Source organism: Lissotriton vulgaris, chromosome 12, assembly GCF_964263255.1.
Source record: "Lissotriton vulgaris chromosome 12, aLisVul1.2, whole genome shotgun sequence".
In the NCBI taxonomy this organism is placed as follows: domain Eukaryota; kingdom Metazoa; phylum Chordata; class Amphibia; order Caudata; family Salamandridae; genus Lissotriton; species Lissotriton vulgaris.
Genome location: NC_141700.1, coordinates 599,116,038 through 599,137,998, shown reverse-complemented (window position 1 = coordinate 599,137,998; position 21,961 = coordinate 599,116,038). Strand labels below are relative to the sequence as shown.

The window sequence follows — 21,961 nt, the reverse complement described above, 5'->3', positions numbered from 1 at the left end:
GAGGCACGGTTGAGCTGTGCTTATGACGAGCTGAGCTAGTCATGAACAATGGGGCTCATAAATAGTCAGCACAGGAGGGGAAAAGCCATAGCAGCCAAGGTGTTAAGCAGGTGTGATATATTCTTGACATTTTGTGAGAACGAGGTTGAATGTTTGGAGGATTGGTAGTAAGCTCCAGGCAATAACCATGTTGGATAATTCCTAACACCAATTTGTCTGTAGTTATGAACTGTCAAATGGGGTGGAATTGTTGCAGTCTTCCCGCGACAGGTGTGGTATAGTCGGGGGGGGGGGGGGGGGGGAGTGTGGAGAAGTCACTGTTTATTAGGGGAAGGGGAATTACATGGCGTGCTGCCTTGTCCTCTACCCTGATGTTTGGGAATTAACTCTTTTACGTGCATTAGATACCACTAGTAAATCTAATGGTAATTGCCCCTTGATAAATACAGGATCAGTCGGGGAGGCCTTATATTTTTTGTCAACTCTAGGAGTTTATATGCAAGTACGCACAGGATCCTTAAAAATGTCGAAAATGTCATATGCATGTCTCATCATGCCCTTAAGCATAGGAAGTGTTTGCGACGACCTATGTGTGGACCCTAAGGTTTCAAACAAAACATCTTCCTCTAATGCCTCTTTGTGTAGTGCCACCCCATGATATTGTGCTGCTCTGGCAATGAGTTCTTGTTAGGCTACATTGTCATCTGGGTGCTATGGCTTGGCAGGGTAAAGGTCAGGGTCGTTATCTGTTGGGGATCAAGAGTATAATCTGACCATGGGTCTGCTGGTAAATGTGTACCCTCTTCATCAATATCATCATTATCAAGGAGAGACTGTGGAGAATCCTGAGGTGTAATTTGTAAAGGACCCCATCCTTGTAGCAATTCCTTGATGTCGAGGTCTATCTCGAGGTCCAATTCAGAGAAGATTTCTTCTTCCTCCGCCGCTGATGCCCCCACATTGTCATGATCAAAATGTTCACTGAAGTGTGTCTTCAATGCTTTGACGCTGTATTTCTCGACGTCGCCCGACGATGGCAAAGAGTTTTCAAAATGATTTGCAGGCATCACAGTCTTTCAACTTGTGCTCGGGAGACGAGCACAAGCAAAAATCCCATACTTCATGACGAGCTGAGCTTGTCATGAGCACACGAGCAGTGTACTGCATGACGAGCTGAGCTCGTCATGAGCATCGAAGAGGTTAAGGGTATGGGAGGAGGTGGGTTGCCGCTCAATTGGACAGTTTTTAATGCTGAGGGTCCAATATATTTTGACCGAGAGATTTCATTATCTGCAGTTAAGGCATTGGCTTGCACATACTCCGGTCAGGGAGGCTGCAAAGGCAGCTAACAAGGTATGAAAAGTGGGTTCTCATCAAGGATACAGATAAACATTTAACTATGGAACTGTACGCTATATTACTCTACCAAGCCCCAAATCAAAGACCGCAGCTCAGGTCAGATGGGAATCAGAGCTAGGTAGACCGCTGTACCCCAAGGATTGGCAGGATATATACTACAGGATATATACTATGGAGTGGGGCATACAGCTCGCAACACTTCTAGCAGGGAAACTTCCATGTAATGTCACCTTTTGGTATCTGATCCCTGTCCGCCTGCATAGCGGTAACCTGGAGCATGAGGGGGGTGTTGTACACCTGGGACACTCTTGCATATTCTTTTGGTCTGTCTCCAGCTAGCCCAATTTTGGAGCAAGATTTTAAATTACATTGATACGTATTTGCAAACTCAATTGCCTAGATTTCAAGCATACATTATTCTGGGTCTACCCAATTTAATTACATTTTACTTACATCTCGCAGGGTTCGACAAATGTGTCTGTCATTGGGGACGGCACATCAGACAATTTTGGCAAATTGGGGAACTGATAGGGTGTTGATTCATCAGTGTTGGCTTCACCGCATGTGGCATCTACTGGGGATAGATTTGCTCACTTTGAAATTAACTGCACAGGGTGATTCTTACTGAGAAATTTGAAGGCCCTTCATTTCACTCTTTTCTCAGGAGTTTATGGAACTGACCTGCACAAGGTATCTCAGATTGCTCCATTTAACTGAACCAACACCTACACCACCAGGGGGGTCCAATCTTCGCAATCTCCTATATGGATGTTGTCATCATTAACGATCTTGATCATGTGTTGAGTGCCCAAGGGGGAGGACGGAGGGAGGGTGGGGAGTTGGGACCCATTTAAAAGTTGATTTTGCAATATTAGGTGTGCACGTAGGCACCCCCTTGCTTTTAATTTTTACTGTCTTTGTAAAGCAACAATAAAAATAAATTTGAACCAAAAATGAAGGTAATTTTTTAAGATCCCTAACTGAAGGAGTGTATGGGACTGCGCTACAGTACAGTCAAAAGGTCACCAGAAGGCTTCTGATTAATATAATCTAAAAAGGGTAAATGTGTTTGTAAAAGCAATACATTTCCAGATGGACTCTCTTAAGAGAATAATCTACGTATTCTTCTAGTGAAGCTATTATATGTAATGATACCAAAGGGGATGTATGTAGTAGCACTAGAGGTTGCGCACCAGCACACTGCAGGAGAAAGATAAAACAAATGCTTATTGAAGTTTGCATACCTTGGCATTCATTTTCAGTTTGAGGTACTGCTCCTTAGGGGTTAAATCTACCATCCTTTGGTACTGTTTCTCCGCAGTCTAGGAGCTTGCCGCCACCTTTACTTGGATGATTCACTCTTCCTGTAGGGAAGAGAATGCTGTGGATGCTTGCATGGCTTACCAGATTCTGATGGAGAAAGAGATTCTCCCTGAACCAAAAAACGTGCAACCTCATTGATGTCCAAGATGTTGGTTTCATAGGCTCTTGCTTCAGGAAGGATTTTGAGGCCATGTTTTCTCCGAATGTATGGTTTGTTAAGCTGTTATGTCCCTTTGTCAGCTACTGCAAAGCCAGCTGTAAATCCAGGTACATTTATTCGTTCAGTGGAAGGATTTCAATGCCACCCGCAGTGGACCACTGATGTTATCCTTGGAATATGGCCTTCATTCCTGGTTTTCTCTCTGTTATGATGTATTGGATCACTTGGCTATGCTGCACCTGGGTCCACTGTCAAGACCTGTGCAGCTATTTTGTAAACCCTGTGAGAAGTTGGCCTGATATATGATGTTCACTAGTTCTAGTGATCACCTTGTATCAGTCCAAACAACCCTTATGGTGATTGGTTGTAAGTCAACCTTTTAGACCCGCTATCCTAATGGTAGCATGGACAAAGCAGTCTTAGGCTAAACTCTTTTGGCATGTGAAGCCAGCTGTTTTACCACATATAACCCCTTGAATACCAAATGAAAGGACACCACACAGGTAGTTATGAAAATAAACAAGATATTTATTAACAAACAAACACCTCTGAACTCTTTATGAGATCAGAGGGCTAAGCACATGACAAGACTCTTAAGAAAAATACGTTTAAGTTGCACAGTTACAATGTTGCCCTAGGGGCACAACAAACCATATACTAAGTAAGTGGAATGAGAAAGTTGATAGAAGGAATGGAGCTGTCCAGAGGCTGTAGGATCGCTGGGACCACACTACCCTAACCTTAGGTAAGTAATAGGAGGCCCACGGAACGTGTGTGCAGAGTGTGAACTCACACGCGAGATCCGTAACAACGTCTATGGACAGTACAGTTCAAGTAAAAGGTGAGTACGTACAATCCTGACTAGTTAGGACTAAAACGACTGTTGAACTGGACACTAGGAGAGTCAATCTACCCTTGAGCACCAAAATGCTCTTGTTACCTCACCCACAGGCTGTGGGTGCATAGGTGCGAAGTTGTGTCGGGTTCCGGCGTTGAAGTCTATGGAGCCTGGAAGAAAAGATGCTGCAGGCGACCAGGAGGAAGATGTCCGGTGTGATCCAAGGGTGGATCAGTGAAGAGGAGAACCTGAAAGCAGAGGGGACAATGTTCAAAGTCACTAGCCAGTGACTGGAGTGGAACCAGATGTCGTCGTCACGATCAGGTGAAGAGTGGACGCTTGTCTCTGCAGCCACGTGGACCAGGTGCTGTCTTCGACGACAAGGATGGAGACACGAGCTGTCCCACACAGGCTCTCGAAATCGGTGGTGTCGGATCCGGATTTGGAGTCAACAGGCCTTGGCAAAGGCAACCCAAGCGGTGAGTGGAAACGGCGTCTGGAGTGGACCAGGAGGGTCCGGGGTGCTTCTCCTTTGCAGGGAAGCAGGGGCCAGATTGGAGCAACCAGACCAGCAGATTGGATTTCAAGGTTCGTCGTCTAGGAGGTCACTAGCCAGCCTGCAAGTGACCAGACAACGTGTCGAGCAGCAAACAGGCAGAAGGGCCCCACGCAGATCTCGTGGATGCTGGAGGGCTGGTCTTCGGTGCAGGAGCTGCTCAGGGTCGGGGCTTCTCAGTCCCCAAAGCACTTGGTCGAGGTTACCTCAGAAGTCGTGCTGGAGCGAAGTGCTGCTTCTTCCAAGATGGCCGGTCCCACGTGTCTCGTCGCACCCACGGATCTCAGCTGTGCTGCAGATGTAGGTAGAGGTCGGAGAGGTCTGGGAATCCGGGTCTCGTCGGGCTCTAAAGTCTGGATCCTCGAGGGAAGACGACAAAGGGAAGCCGCTGGACGCTGATGGTGCCTGCTTGTGCAGGGTGGACACTCCTTGCCCACAAGGGAGATTTCTTCAGTCTTCTTGGCAGAAAGTCGAAGTCCAGAGTTTATTCTTGCAGAGTTTCAGTTCAGGATTAATCTAACTCGGAATGGGACCAGCTCCTACCTTTATCCTGCTTAAGGGGGCTGTACTACGACTAGGTCCCTCCTACAGGTGGGACCAGGAAGGGGGGTGGTTACACCCCCTATCCTTTGTCCGGTCTTGCGCCAGAGCTGGGGCTGGAGAGCCCCAGGAACTGGTTTAGACCGGTGTATGCACGGGGACACCTTGTGTGCCCCAGGCATGTCTCATTCCTTTCAGCCCTGTCCTACCCAATACACAAACTCCTGTCTGGGGTGGTGCTAGCACCTCCCAAGGCAGGAAACCCTTTGCCAAGCCTCCCTCGCTGGAAGGACTCCCAGCAGCAGGAGGTCAGACTTGTGTCTGTGGTGGCAGCATCCATTTTGTGATGCTGAGGCTCGGGTTACCTTTAACCGGGGTTCACAGTTAGGTACATGTCGTGCCCCTCTAGAAGGGTGGAATGCTACCCCCGTCACAAGAATTGGCGAGGGGGTAGTATTCCAATTCGTATAACACCTTACTCGACATGTTTTGATAATGCTATGCCAAAGTTAGCAATAACCGCAAGGATTATAATGCACTTAAGAGTATATGGTATAGCGTTATCATGGAAACAGCTAAAGGACTTGGTTCCGAAAGCTGTAGACAGGCTCAGCTCATGCCAGAGCACTATCTCACATAATTCCAAGCACTCTGCCTCCAGGATTGTTAAGGCCTGCCATAGGAGTGACTTATAGGAGTATATGTGTCCATTTTAGGTTTAGATATAGGTATACTATATCTAAAGCAAAGGGTGATTACACCACCTTGCCCCAGCTGATTGATCAGCCAGTTGTGTCAGATTTGGATGGCCAGCCAGGGGTGGCATAATACATGCTGCAGCCCCTGGTAGGCCTTGGGTTCACTTATGCCCTGGGTACCTATGGTACACTGTACAAGGACTTACAAGAGTGACCCAATACCAATAGGTAAATGCAGCTAAGGTACATGGATGTCAATTTAGAGAGAGCACAGCTAGGCTGTGGGTCTGATTAGCAGGCCCACAGCCAGGGAAAGTCGTAAACCAGTGAAGCAAAAAGCAAAAATCTGGGGTGACCATAGGATTGCAGACCCTACTCTCCTACAAACCCCACTCTCAGGAATTTGAATTCTTTGATTTTGGACTTAATGCAGTGGTGGTCAGTCTAGATCAGGGAGTCATTCTGGAACCACCCTTACACATATACTTACAGGGACTAGGGGATTGTGTTCCTGTATCTGGATCCTACCTCTCACTAGGAGTTACAGCTCCACAAGTCACACATGCAGGGGAGTTATAGCTCTGTATCTGCTGCAGTGCACTACTAAGGTTTGCCTTTACCAATAGCGTTCTCATTTATTTTTGGTCTAATATGTAGCCCTTGAAGTCATTAAAAATCTAATGAATTCACCAGGTGGTTTCCTTTAGATATGATCTGGCATACAAGGATCTTGAAGGCTCAGTTGTTGAGTTCAGTGGTGGCCGGTAAGGGACAAGGGTGGTGAAGCGGGGAAGAAAGAAAAATTCACTTACCTCTGCATGCTGTCTCTCCTGTGTCGTCTCTCCTCTGCTTCTCTTCCAGGAAACACCTAGGCTCCCCTAAGCCAATCACCATGATAGCAGCATTGGAAATGAGGAGCATCAACTCCCAAGCTTAACATTGTAGAAGCTGGTCTAATCGGGAAACAGCCTTTACAACGAGGTTTTTACCTCGTTGTCCCTTTACCACACATGTTTAAGCACATATATCTTTACAGCGAATATGCATTTACAATGCATACCAATACCACACATTTAAGGCAAATTGGAGGAGGTGGACATTGTTTATAAAATGTAAAAACAATATGTGGTATTGGCATGCATTGTAAATGCATATTCAAATTAAAAACATGCAAGCTAAAAAATGAGTGGCAAAGGCATGCAAAGTATTTACGTGCGTTGTAGCGTCGTACAACCGTCTAATCAGGTAACACAGTGAGATCTTATTGGAGTATAAGGGTGTAAGCAAGAAGACAAGATTGTGGGTCTGCCAGTAAAACCTTCTTTTTGACAGAAAAAGGAACATCAAGTTTCTTCTACTCGCATATTTCCTTCTCTGTTATATAACTATCTACCTTTTCCCTGTGTGCAAGTCCTTTCAGAAGCAAAATCATTGTGCTTCCACCTTCTTCTTGACCTTCAGGAGTCGAGGGACTCATAACGAGGTCACCACTACCTTCAGGTTTATCTTCAACCACAGCATTAACGATAATAAATATTGCCAGTAAGTCAGGCAGTGTACTTAATTGGAATTACCAAAGGGACTCCAAAGTTTCCCTGAGAGATAAGGAACTACCTGGGGAAACAGTTCTCTGGGATCTTGCAGGTTTGAGAATGCTGACATTGTTTGCCACTAACTCAATGTTGTTGTGAAAAGAAAAGCAACACACCTCTTGGTGCTCCAGTTTACTTTTCCCACAGGCCAGTAAAATATTGGCCAGGTGGCAAGTATAGCTCTTTCAGCAGTAACATCACTGTGCTTCCAATCTCTTCTTTACTGTCATGGTTTCATTTTGCGGTCCCTGTTATCTCCCCATTAAATATGCCCCAGAGATAACGATAATGGGGGTAGTGGTGACTTAGGGGGCAACGTTAACAGGGATTACAAGAGGGGCTTTGATGTTCCCCTGAAATAGAGGAATTCCCAGAGGAATCAGCAATTCTGTCCCGTTTCGCCTGGTAATCCCTTATCTTTCCATTGGAGAAACAACTATGAACTGAGCAGTTGCAGCGGATCTCAGAGTTGGCAGCTAACTCCTGCTATTGCCTGAATTGCGATTACCAGGGACCTTATAATCGGCTCCTTGGTGGGTAACATAAAGACCCTATGACTAAGAACAACTCCAGGTTTCTGTTGCTCTTTTACATAATACAGACCAGCGACCAAGTTCAAAACACTGTCATAATCTAGCTCCTGCAGCACGAAGGAGTGTTCCCCTGAGAGCAGTCCCTAAATCTTTGACCTGTGTTCCCAATTTAATCTAAGAGTGTACTGTGCCTTGCTGGAATGGAGGGCACCATCACAGGGAGTCCACACCCATCCACTTTGGCATGCTTTGTTCCACAGTCAAATCCCTGCTGACACCGCCTCACACTTCACCGCTGCCAACTTGATTACCTGCTCGGAGAAGGAAGTCTTAGTAAGGGAAATTCCCTGGAAAGAAGGGAATAGATCATTAAGCATTCTCAATCCTTTCAAGATAACTGCAATCTTGTGTAGGCTTCTATGTATGCAAGCCTTTGGGATCGCCCAAGTATTGGATGGTGAGGTTTGAAAGGGGATTTTATGCCTATACATTTACTCTTGTGATTTGAGACATTGATTGCCACTAACTCAATGCCTTTTTGGAAAGAAACGCGATGCACAATTTGAGGCTCATTCTAACTAATCATACAACCATATTCAAGGTGAAATTGCTCTAAGTCCATAGAGCCAGTTGTAACCTTCTCCAATGCAAGCAGGCTGAAATCCTGCTACCGTCAGCCTTCTTCAACCCTCTTTCACAGCCACTACCCACTTTTACCGTTCTCTAGGCAGTGAGAACACCCTCATGTAGCCTGACTATGCTGCTGTTTCCTCTGAGGTACTGTGTGACCCTCATCTGACCTCCAATCCTATACCCTATTTACAGAGGTGCATGCATTGCGGGCATGTACAGCATCCCACTGAGACTCTGCTGCCAAAATGACTTACCCAGGCTACTGGAAGAAGATGGATCAACTTTTTATACAAGACTTTACTACTTGATTGCGCTCATGTATATACAATTAGAAAACATTGTGACAGCACATAAAACAATGACAAACAGCTTATGCATCAAAGGTCCTCCATTTTTAGCCTATGCCAAACCTTGATCTATAAACTGTTTTTATTTGTTTAATGCTATTTCACAATAATTCCAAATTGAAATCATAAACATCCTGCGTGCGTTTTCAGCCCTGCACAAATAGGTCCTTGAGATGTGCAAACTCCTATGGTTCAGAGCCAGACTACAAGGTTGGATGATCCCACATTGAGGCATCAATTGAGAAACTACTTTATCAAGTTTTTGAACAGGATGATAATTACCCAGATCCAAGAGGCATCACAAAACTATACACAATCATAAAAAGCCTAATGTAAGAGAGAGATATTGATATACTGTAATGCAGTCACCTCATATTCCATTTGGCGATTGTTTTAGTGTGAGGTGACTCTCAACATTTCCATTCTAATGTAGTTAACTTCATAAAGATCCTTCGTATTCAACTGTATATATCAGTATGCACGGGGACAGAGAAGCTAATGCGGTAACATTTTTGTAATGTGAAAAATGTATAAAAAATGTTTACTGGAGATATGTGATCTTGCATATCTCTTATTGATATACCACCCTCCATTGCTCACTACCTAGGTTTGGACTATAGAAATATAAAAAAATACCTACATACGCGTTTAGAAAAAATATTTAGGGTGGTAAATTCTTTACCTTCATCACATTGCCGTCCGGAGAATCCTGGTTGGCAAAGACACTGGAAAGATTTCTGCTCTCCTAGACAAGTGCCATGAGGCCCACAGGTAGAGGAGCTCCCAGTATCACAACCATCGAAAGGGAGGGCACATCCAGGGGAGGTGTTCAAGGACTCAGCTGGAGATCCCAGGTCATATATCTTTTAAAATAAATAAAGCAATATATGTCAGTCAATTGGGATTTGGGCTACAGAAGCTTGGTATTCTTGTTTCAGTACTGTGAACCAAAATATATAAATTCTCATGTTATTGATGGTAATCTTGGGATGGGAAAGGGGGCTGATTAAGTTGAGGCTCGATAGAAATATAGACTGTGATAATAGGGAAGCAATTACAAGGTTGTCCATCATAGCCTTCTTCTACATGCACTTCAGAAATTGATCCTAAGTGGTCTGCAGCCATTAGCCTTGTTATTTCACTTTCATTGCTCCCCAGTGTCATTTCTAGTCCTTTATGACTCCATCTAACCATAGCTGTCTTCCCCGTTCCCCCTGGGATACTATTTAAAGCAGTCAGTAACATTTCATTGCTATGTATGGTTCTCGTAGACATCCACTAGCATGAACACTGCTATGACTTGGCAACAGTTATTAATTAAAGTGGTTACCACTGTTTTTACATCATATGGGCATTACAAGGGGCTCTGGCTGGGCTCTTTAAGAACTTGTTAGAACAATACTGGAAACCAGGGAGCACAGCTTCTGTAGAAGAGGCACAGAGGAGTGGGGAGGGTGCAGGAGTTCAGGTATTTATTTATTTACAATTTAGACACAGAACAGAGGACATGTTATGTATGGCTCTCCCATTACTCCTCTGCCTCAACGTAGCAGTTGAAACCAGGGACAGATGATTTCAGGGTCATAAATTACATAAAATTATAGTTGGGTAAAAAGTGTATTACAGGGCGATTTTTCACCTTGGGTTCTGAGTAACATAATAGAAATCTCAAGCTTCGCTCTTGTTCTCTATCATAAAGAGCTTTGAGTGCCCAGTTCTAACTGTAATGTATTTAACAATATTTTCTCCCTAATTACTCTGAAGTCCTGCTCATGTACTGCCTCTGTAAATGCCGAATGTCCCCCTCCAAGAAAAGGGTGGTGTCACTACTCTTTGCGTTATCCCGTTTTAACAAAATGGCATCCACAACACTCAATTTGCAAGTAGTTAAGTTCCCAGTGAAAAACTTATCTCCAGTCTTGAAAGTATTACTAAATACCACACACTGTCATTATACTTTCATGGTTATAGCGTGTACATACACCAAAGATACTGCTTAATAGGAAAATGCTACTTACCAGTATGCATCTGTTCTTGGCATGTGGGGCTGCTGACATTCATATCTTACCATAGATCGCCGCCTAGTGTTGGGTCCGGATGTTTGCACCGTTTTGTCTTGGAAGAGTCTTCGAAGTATCACGAGATAGGTGATTCCTCCCCTGGACTACAGTGCGCATGGGCATCTTCTCCATCTTCAGATTGTTTTTCGCCATTGTGGCAAAGATGGAGTATAGGAAAGTAAGAGATGACCATGTAAATGTATGTAAAGTATAACTCTGCAGCTGTGACAGGCACCAGGGAGGAGGGTGGGCGATATGAATGTCAGCAGCCCTACATGCCAAGAACAGATGCATACTGGTAAGTAGCATTTTCCGTTCGAGGCATTTGGGCTGCTGAATTCATATCTTAGCATAGACTGTATAGCAGTTTCTACTCTAGCGGTGGTTACCTGTACCAGCTGCAGTGGTTTAAAAAAGAGTTTTAAGGACAGCCTGGCCTACAGCAGCTTGTTGCTTAGCTTGCACATCTATACAATCTATAAACCTGGCTTTTCTCCCAGGCGTATTGCTATTTAAGTCCCTACATGACTCTGGCCCTCAGTTTATCAGAGATCTATTCAACAGATATGACCCTTCCCGCAATCTCCGGTCCACTCTCAAATCCCTTCTGATTGTCCCCTCTTATAAGAGGAAGCGTCTCGGAGGCTGCTGCTTTGACCATCTTGCAGCCATTTTCTGGAACTCCCTTCCTCTTCAATTAAAACTGAGTGATAACATCCTGAGTTTCAGACACTCCCTTAAAACCTGGCTTTTCTCCCAGGCGTATTGCTGAGCCGCTTCATCTCTACCTCTAACCGGTGTGTTGTGTTCCTTCTATAGCGCCATGAAGCCCCGGGCATACGAGCGCTTAATAAATTTATATTAACATTAACATTAACATTATACAGTAGTGTTTAGTGAAAGTGTGTATGGTAGACCATGTAGCCGCCCTACATATGTCTTCTAGGGGAATATTTCCTAGGAAAGCCATAGATGCCCCCATTTTGCGCGTTGAGTGGGCTTTTGGGGGAACTGTTAAAGTGCGCTTTGCCTTTTGATAGCATATTTGAATGCATTTAACTATCCATCTAGCTAGTCCTGTCTTTGAAATGGAATTACCCTTATGTTGTGGAGAAAAGGCAACAAAAAGTTGTTTTGTTTTCCTGAATGATTTTGTTCTGTCAAAGTAATATAGCAGAGCTCTTTTGACATCTGACACCGACTGCAGGTTTTGAAAGAAAACTGGCAATTCTATGGACTGATTGATGTGGAAAGTGGATATTACTTTTGGCATAAATTTAGGGTTAGAGCAAAGCACAACCTTATTGTGGTGAATTTGCATGAAGGGTTCCTGAATGGTTAGTGCCTGTAGCTCACTCACTCGCCTGAGGGAAGTAATGGCAATTAAAAATGCCACCTTCCATGTTAAGAATTGTAGTTCACATGAATGGAGTGGTTCGAAAGGTGGCCCCATGAGCCTGGTTAGTATTACGTTTAAGTTCCAGACTGGCGAAGGTGGATGCTTTGGAGGGATCATTCTTTTGAGTTCTTCCATAAAAGCTTTGATAGGTGGTATTCTGAACAGGGACATGTGTTGCCTGTTTTGAAGATATGCTGCTATAGCAGCAAGGTGTAGCCTTATGGATGAGTATGCCAGATTACATCTTTGAAGATGTAGCAAGTAAAATATTATGTTCTGGATGGAGACATCTAATGGATTGATTTGGTTATTATTACAATAGATAACAAATCTTTTCCATTTAGCTGCGTAGCATGCTCTTGATAGTGGGGCGCCTTGCTTCCTTGATAATGTTCATGCAGTCTGGAGGCAAGTTAGGGTATCCGAACTCTAAGACTTCTGGAGCCAGATCGCTAGGTTCATCTGATTGGGGTCTGGGTGCCTGATTTCGCCATGGTTCTGTGTTAGCAATTGTGGCGACAGGTGTAGTCTTTGGTGCGGAACTACTGAGAGTTCTAGAAGGGTTGTGTACCATGGCTGTCTTGCCGATGTGGGAGCAACCAGGATCATTATGAGCGACTGTTGCCTTAGTTTGTGTGCCACTAATGGAACCAGTGGGGTTGGTGGAAAAGCGTAAGCAAATCTGCCTGACCAGTTCATCCATATCGCATTGCCTTGTAACAACGGGTGTGGGAACCTGGCGGCAAAGGACGGGCATTTTGAGTTTTCTTTTGTGGCAAACAGATCTATTTCTGGATGTCCGACTTTTGGAAGAATGGTTGTAGAACCGGAGGGTGAATCTCCCATTCGTGTATTTGTTGACTGTGTCGGCTTAGTAGATCTGCTATATGATTGCCTATCCCTGGGAGGTGTTCTGCCAGGAGAAAGATGTTCTTTGGAATTGCCCACCTCCATATGCTCTGTGCTAGGTGAGAGAGCTGTGGAGAATGTGTCCCTCCTTGTTTCTGTATGTAGTACATGACTGTCATGTTGTCCATCCGGATTAACACAGCCTTGTTGTACAAGTATTTCTGGAAGGCTTTCATTGCAAGAAATACTGCTAGTAACTCTAAGTGGTTTATATGAAGTATCTTTTGTTTGACTGTCTAGAGACCTTGGACTGTGTATTTAAGGAGATGGGCTTCCCAACCTGTCAGTGATGCGTCCTCTGTTAATACTACTTGTGGAACCGGCTCTTGAAACAGTCGCCCCTTGGAAAGGTTTTGTGGGTTCCACCACTGCAGAGAGTTGTAAGTTTGACTGTCTACCAACACTAGGTCTTTCAGTTGTCCTTGAGCTTGGTTCCACTGCCGTGCTAGGCATTCCTGCAATGGACGCATTTGAAGTCGGGTATGAGGAACAATGAATATGCAGGAGGCCATCATGCCTATAAGCTGCATGAACACTCGAGCTGGCAGGGAGTGTTGTGGCTGAAATCTTTGAATGGGAGACTGTATGTTGGATATCCTGGCTGCATTTGGATATGCCTTTGCCACTGAGGTATCTATTGTTGCTCCCAGATATTGTTGTATGTAGGAGGGCTGCAGATGTGATTTTGGGTAATTTATGCAAAATCCCAGACTGTGCAGTAGCTGGATAGTTTGAGATGTATGGTTTGCACACTGTATGTATGAGCTGGCTTTTATGAGCCAATTGTCCAGGTATGGGAACACATGGATGTGTTGCCTTCTGAGGTGTGCTGCTACTACTGCTAGGCATTTTGTAAAAACCCTTGGTGCTGTAGTTACCTCGAAGGGAAGAACTTTGAATTGATAGTGGTGACCCTCTATTGTAAACCTGAGGTTTTTCCTGTGAGCTGGATGTATAGGTATGTGAAAATATGCATCCTTGAGGTCTAATGTAGCGAGAAAGTCGCCTTACTGGAGTAGCGGGAGTACTTGTTGTAGAGTGATCATATGGAAATGCTCTAAAAGTATATATTGGTTCAGAGGTCTGAGGTCCAATATTGGTCTGAGGGAGCCGCCCTTTTTGGGAATAAGGAAGTACAGAGAATATACTCTTATGCCCTGGTGTTGAAAAGGGACTGGCTCTATGGCTCCCTTTTTTAGCATGGATGGCACTTCTTGTTGTAACAGGGTGATGTGTGCTTTGGACGGTGTTTGGGTGGTATGTTGGGTGGAGTAGAATTGAGTTCCAGGCAGTAGCCATACTGGATAATTTATCTCACCCATCTGTCTGTGGTAATGGCATTCCAGACTGGTAGGAATTGTCTAATTCTGCCTCCGACTGGTGTTAAGTAGTCTGGAGGGAGTGTGAACAAGTCATTGTTTGGAGGTGGTGGAGGCTCTGGTGTTATTACCACCACGTCCTCTGCCTTTGTTATTATTTCCTCTATAACCTCCTCTGTTGGAGCCTTTATTAAAGGTGCCTTGGGTATTAGTTTTAAATGATGAAGAGGTTTGTGATGTGGTGCCTCGAAAGGAGGAGCGGCGAAAGGAGCCCCTAGACTGTTGAAATTGAAGTGCACCCATGGACTTTGCAGTGTCAGTATCTTTTTTCATCTTTTCTAAGATGTTATCAACTGCTGGGCCAAACAAGAAATCCTGATTAATGGGTTGCTTAAGTATGGTAGACTGTACTTCATTTTTAAAACCTGAGATGCGTAGCCAGGTATGCCGGCGTAGCAACACACTTGTGTTGACAGACCTAGCGGCTGTATCGGCTGCATCAAGGGCGCATTTTATAGATGCGTTAGTGATGAATTTCCCTTCTTGAATTAGGTCATTAGCCTTTGCCTTATAGGGTTCTGATAGGTGTTGCAGTAATCCCTCCAGTTCATCATAGTGTGCTCTGTCAGCGTGCTAGGAGAGCTTGTGTATTGGCAATTCTCCAGGTATTTGCTGCCTGAGAGGCCACTCTCTTTCCTGAGGCTTCTAAGATCTTTGACTCCTTGTCAGGAGGGGGGGGGGGGGGCATCACCTGTTGTTTGAGAGTTTGCTCTCTTTCTGGCATCAGAAACAACTAGAGAGTCTAGTGGTAACTGAGACTTGATATAAGAGGGGTCTGTAGGGGCTGGTTTATATTTATTTTCAATTCTTGGATTGAGGGCACGCGCTCTGGCTGGGTCTTTAAAGATGTCTGGTGCGTGCTTAAGTACTCCCTTTAGCATAGGGAGTGTACGTATACTCTTCTCTGATGTTGGGAAGGTATCAAATAGGAAATCCTCCTCTACAGGGTCAGTGTGCATGCTTACACCAGGATACTGAGCTGCCCTGTCAACTAGCTGGTTAAAAGCAACCGTGTCGTTAGTAGGGGATAGTTTTGTGGGATATGTAGAGGGATCTGGTATGGGTTGTGTATCATATGGGTCATTAGGGTCATTCTGATCGTCCCATGTATGATCTTGGTTTCCCGGATCATCAGGGTCTATAAAGTCCTGATGAGGGTCTTCACCCATGTCTTCTCCCTCATCATAATGTGGAGGTATAGGTGAATATGGAACGTAAGGCATGTCAGGAGTGAAAGGAGGAGGTGTAAAAGGTCTAGAAGGGGATGTCCCAAAGTCCTTTTTCTTAGGAGGAACAGGAGACGGAGCCTCAGTGTCCAGTCTTCTCTTGTTCTTATTGTAAACTGTTATATGTCCTGTATCAGGTTCTATAAACAGTCTATTTTGGTCTGGGCTCACTGGATCAGGATGAGAGTTCTTCTTCCACTGTTCGTGGCTTCGGCACCGATGTTTTTGGATAGGTCACTTGCTTGCTTGTTTTTCTTTTTGTCTTGAGCTTTTTTCGGCTCGACGTCTTTTGTCGGCTCGACGGCTGTTTTTGGCTCGACAGCCTTGTTCGACTTGACGACCTTCTTATGTTCGACTGTCTTTTTCGGCTCGATGTGTTTTTTCAGGTCGACAGCCTTTTTCGGCTCAATTTGTTTTTTCGGGTCGACGTCTGTTTTCGGCTCCACTGCCCTTTTCGGTTCGATGGCCTTCTTCGGGTCGTAGGCAGTGTTCGGATCGACGACTTTGTTTGGGTCGATTCCTTTTTTCGGGTCGATGACCTTTTTTGGGTCGACGGTCTTTCATGGATCGACGCCCTTCTTCCGGTTAATACTTTTCTTTGGATCTATGCCCTTTTTCTGATCGACAGTCTTTTTCGGATCGACAACCTTTTTTGGTTGATCAGTGTTTTTCGGGTCGACGACTTTTTTAGTGTCTGGGCCCGTTCTCGGCTGTGCGGGTGTTTTTGAGTCTACGCTCTTTTTGGGAAGAGTCTTGCTCGGTCCTGGGGTACAGGAAGGTTTGGTAATGGTCTTCGGAGCCGAGCCGGAAGGCGGGGCTTCTGAAGCAGTGTTTAGGTTGCGGCTAAGTCCTCTTGGAGATGCTTCGACTGGAGCCTTTGTCTGGAGGTGGAGGCAGGGTACGGGCTTAAGTACTCACGGTTTGCCCCGGTGGGATGTCGTCATCGGAGTCCGACTGGTCTTCTACTGTGACGAGCTCTAGGTCGGAGTCGGCTGCCTCTGGAAGTTCATGTTCGTCGTCGAAAATGTTTTCCGGTTCAGGTGCCTGTCGCTGCATCTCTAGCTGAGCAGATAGTTTTCATCGACCGGAACTGAGCACAAGCTGGACAGTCTTCCTCGTTGTGCTCCGCAGACAGGCACTTGTTGCATACTGTATGCTTGTCGCTATGTGGAAACTTGGATCGACATTGTGGGCATCTTTTGAACGGGGTCCTTTCCATCGGCGGGAGGCCCACGTGGCGTCGAAAAGGCCCAACGGCCCGCATCGACTACCAGAGATGGATGGAAAGAGTTGTTGAGTCGAGGGATACCGAGCGGAAACAATACCATCGAAATTATGAGGTTTTTGGCCTTAGAAAATAGGAAAACTTTGGTCCCGAAGTTGGAGTTGTCGAAGTGCATCCGAACCCAATTGCGGAGAAAAACAATCTGAAGATGGAGAAGATGCCCATGCGTACTGTAGTCCAGGGGAGGAGTCACCTATCTTGAGATACTTCGAAGACTCTTCCAAGACAACAAGGTGCAAACATCCGGACCCAACACTAGCGGCGATCTATGCTAAGATATGAACTCAGCAGCCCACATGCCTCGAACATAATGTTTTGTGGTTGTCAACAACTATTACCCCATCAGGTTCTATGGCATCTTGCATGTCCCACAAATGTATATGCACTAGTAAATTATGATTTGGGCTTAAGAGTCTACTGATCAGCCACTTGTGGTCTGCTAAATTGAGCTTATTTACTATCAGAACACAAGGCTGACTCTGAGAGTTGTCAAACCTTTAGTATCAAGCTCATAATATACATGCCACATTTTTTCAATGCCTATGTGTAATTGATGGGGACAGTGGCGTAGGTTATGGGACTGTAGAGTAGGTTGATAAACCCCACAACCTCAGTATGTTCAGAACATAGGCATAAGAACGATTACTCCCCACACCTGCACTCAGGTGACTAACATTTGCTTATAGATTTTACAGCAAAGCTGTCCTCTTCATTAATGACAAAACCGTTAGCTAATGTCACTATATGGTGCTGGATGCAGGATTTGCCATGTTTTCAATTTCCCCACAGAACATTTTTGGTCAATTTATCAACACTGCTCAGGTGCAGTGTCACCAAAAGTGACATAAACTAATGGAAAGTGTTTATTTGGAATTTACTTTCCAGTGGAAAACTTGTTTTGTATTTGAGGCACTAGAGTAACACAAAGTAGAGATATGTGCTGCTGTGTGCTATTTTGCATGAAGTGGCTGTCCCATGGGTGGTACAAAGGCATTCCCATGCAACAATACATGGATGTTTGACCCAAATGCCCTATATACTAATATCTATATACAAGGATTTGTGCCAAAAACACTAGCCTCCACAAGGCAGGCATAAGGAGGGAGGAGAACATGTTGTTTCTCCCAACTTTTCAAACTTTACATATGTGCCATAAAGTACAGCACACATTAAAAGTTGGAAACATTTTAATGCATGTCCAAGCATAGCTTTCTGTACTGGATGGGTGTCAACAAGGTGTGTGCTTACTGTAAGGCAGCCTGAAGTGCACCTGTACCGGCTAGAGGGATGACCTTGAAGCGGAAGAACGGAGTTTGAGTCTTCGCAGGGGACGCTTAAGATCCTGTGATTCTGGGCAAATTACCCCTGTGCCTAAAAAAATGAATGTCTCTGTCTGTAACACAACTGGTGGTAATGTAAAGCGCTCTGATACATTCAGGTCGAGTTAACGCTATATAAAACTCAAAAATCAAAAATAAAACTAAATATCTTAGGAGATATGATGCTGTCCAGTTCTTTCTCTTTCACACAACGCAGCTGATGCAGCCCTGTTGTGCAAGGGCCCCCAACCCTTCAAGTGGAACAGCTTGATTCTGGTCTCCTTTCTCTGCCTTTTCTGGCACCTCATCCTAAAACAGGAGCCCTCCTGTCAAGTAGTTCAAAGTTACTGACTCCTTTGTATGATCTTCCCCTAAACTTTGTGATGAAGATGTTTCAGAAATGTTCATGAATCTCCTTCTATTACTTATTTGAGTTTGGGAGAGGGCTCCAATATTTTCCAAAATGTACGAGATGTCGACTGATGCAGTTTTTGCATTACTCGCTTTCCTTCATTTGTACAATTCCCTATGTTCTTGTTCCTCCCTACTTTGTAGCTCTCTCCTGACCCCTCGAATATTGACCTATTCCACTGCGATCCTCTAGATAGGGGGATTACTTCATACTGACTCCCATCACTCCTACTTGTGCCAGCTTCCTATCATTCTCCAGAGTGATTCTTCATCATTCCTCCAAAGTTGCTGCTGGCGATTCAAATGATAAGTAGCAGTGAATCCCGGATCAGGTGGTTCCCTTAGATACTCTGGCAGTGTGGCCAGGGTGAATTATTTTGAACACAGACTAAGACTACACTTTGCGGACATCTTATTGATTATCGTCCTGTGTTGTTCCAGCTCTCTTGGTATGACTGCTGTTTCTCGTCCCTAGGCTTTGCTGTCCAATCTGATACTGGTGAGCAGTGTCCCTTAAAAGGAGGTAGGGAGATGTCTCTTCATATCCACTCCTGAGGCTTCATATGTCTCTAGCTGCCGGAACAGACAGTTCTGTGGGAGAGATCAATGGAGTGATTCCAGGAGGTGCTGGGTTGCCTTATACCTAGGCTAAGCTAAACTGGTGAAAAAAAGGGGTGTATCTGAAAGACATGTGAACGCTCTTCCTCACTTATGCTACAATGTTGAATTTTGCTGTAAGGACACTTTGTGATTTCTTATGTCACAAGTCATTCACACAAGCAGCAAACAAAGAACACAGTAGACGTAGGGTTTTTATGTATAGGAACGTTTGAGGGATTGAACTAGGGCACCCACAAAATTAAGCTAGATGTTTTTTAAAATCCCATTGTCGACCCACTGGAACATCTGATCAAGACTGGGACAAAGACAACAAAAACACTTGCCTGCCTACTGAGATCTCTTACTCTCTCTGCTTCCATTTTTTGGCCCCTAGGAATTGTTCTGAAGAAATGAGTGTCAGTCCCCTGCTGACATTGCTGGCGGCAGCTTAACTGCTGGTGGCCTTACTTCTGCAATCTCGATTGCTGTAATGAACTTGAAATCGGAAGAAGTTTCTCACCAGGCAGGAAATTCTTCAAGTGGACTAAGTTTGTTGAAACCATCCCTGAGCCTACACCAACTGTACGTTGAGGAAAAATGCCTTCACCACATTCAAATATACACGCCTTCAGCAACCTCAGCACAGAACTTGAGAGCGCTTCGAACTTCACATATCAAAGTGGCTTACGTCAAGCCCTCTTGGAGCCTCTTACTCCGACAGAAGCTTTTGGCCTAACTGCATCTGGTTCATTAGCACTGTCACCATTCAGGGTGACCCACATATTCCTCTCACCACGTACTAGCACAAGGCAATGTTGCAGCTCCTCCTTGCACAAACAGGGTTTTTCTTGCAGCTGAAATTGAGATGCAAGATACATCACTAGAGCTTGCTTGACTCTAGTAGTAGTTAGCTGCAGTAAGTTAATTTTGCCCTGTGGTGTATGGAAAGACATCCTCGACCAGTGTGTTGTCAGTACCAGGTGGCACAGAGCAGAACTGCGTGAACATTACACATGTCATACACAACAATATAACATTCTGTGATGTAACGCTTGTGCATGTTCCGTGTGAACAAAGAGCAGCCCAATACTAAACTGATGTACAGGCATTCTCTAGCCCAAAGCTGACATCAAAGGCATCGTTTGGCTGCCACTGGGAGTGGATATAAGATCTGAATGCTGCCATTGTGACTTACACCTGGCTCAGGTCTGTTTTTGCGGTGTCTGGAGAAATTATCATAGACTACGTGTATCAACCTCAACGTGATTTCACCAGCCAAAGGCTGTGATGTCACTACTAGCAATATAATCGGTGGAATGGTAATGCAATGTCACATCTGATGTTAGGGACAAAACAAGGGCTGATGAAAATTTTCTGCAACAGCAGTGCCATTTTCAGCATTAGCTAGCGTTTCTTCAAGCTTTTTTAATCTTTTAAGTCTACAATGTTTCTTTAAATAAACAGCAATAGTTATGAAGAAGAGCCTCCAAACGTGTGAGCAAAGGAGCCTCTTTCTTCCATATTTATTATACTCTTTTGGACTGAGGTAAACACATGGCTTAATGTAGTAGCTCACGAAAAACACATCTTGAAACCTGGTGAAATAGCCGCTCTTAGAAACATGTTTCCATGGTAGCCCTTTCTAAATATTTTAATCCATAGTGTATACCAAAATTGGTTCTACAAAGATAAGCATTTCAGAAATAATAATCACTAAGCAAGGATGGGTGTCTATTTTTTTTTTTTTTGTAAAAATTGTATTTGGAAACCTCAAACATTACAGCAAAGCAAGTATAGGCCAGGGGGCCACCAAACAACATAGTGCCAGAGATCATAATGTCATGCAACAATGGGAAAACAGTACGGTGCACCCTGGCCCGACCAGCCATAGTAAATCAGGATCGACGTGCAAAATTGTCCACATTATTACAGGATATGAGAGGAATCCAATTTATAATAGAGTTGAAGGATCGAACAGCAAGCATTATTACGATGTCACATAGCAAACAATACGCAGGACAGGATAATAGCATTTAGTCGAATATAACATTGGGAGAACAATAGGAAGGTATGAAGCCAAATACGATCAAACTGTACCACAGGGTCCCATTCACGAACGCGAGCAATGACAACCAAAGTCCGTAGCAAAAAGGGACACAGGCGATAATCTTCCCAAGAAACCCAAACCCCCGCCTCCAACTATAAGAAAATGTGCGAGAAAGGAAAATACATCAAGAAAGAATAAGAAAGGAAGAAAGAAAGTAGGGCCATAGAGACAAAGAAAAACAGGAAGACGTCCCACCCCCCACCCCCCACCCTGCATGCAGCGGAAGGCCACGGCCCACCCCCCCCCCATAGGCATGCCTGTCGCCCCAGAAAACTCACAAGAGGGAAATTGGAAGGAGGGCCCTAGCTCCGGCCCCAGATACGCCCCCCCCCACCCATCCCGAAAACCCTGGAAGCCCGCCATGATGGAGGGCAAACAACAGTATATAGTCATCCCGATCACCCCAAATCAATGTCACAAGCCATGATACAGACCGACACCAAAAACAGCCAACAAATACCTAAACAGCCAGATTCAGCCCTGGCCGGTGCAAACTGCAATAGTAGAGAAACGTATATCATGGAGTGGCAAGTACAATGAGTCAACAATCCCTGTTGGAGCCGAGCCGACTACGGGTAAAAACAAAAGCGTCGATGCGATGAGCAATCGCCATGTCCCACTGGCCACCAGGAGAACTGAACACTGTAGAGCAGGAGAGGAAATAGTGGGCTGGGAAGTAGGAAAGTC

General features: G+C 44.8%; 1 protein-coding gene across 1 annotated transcript in view; it reads right to left on the bottom strand.

The window, feature by feature from the left end:
- LOC147677808 (neural-cadherin-like) overlaps positions 1-21,961 on the bottom strand; it is a 684,133-nt gene that overhangs the window by 167,934 nt on the left and 494,238 nt on the right. The window contains exon 27 of the mRNA XM_086945589.1: positions 9,262-9,442. Within this exon, the coding sequence (XP_086801715.1) occupies positions 9,262-9,442 (181 nt within the window). The remainder of the gene's footprint in view (positions 1-9,261; positions 9,443-21,961) is intronic.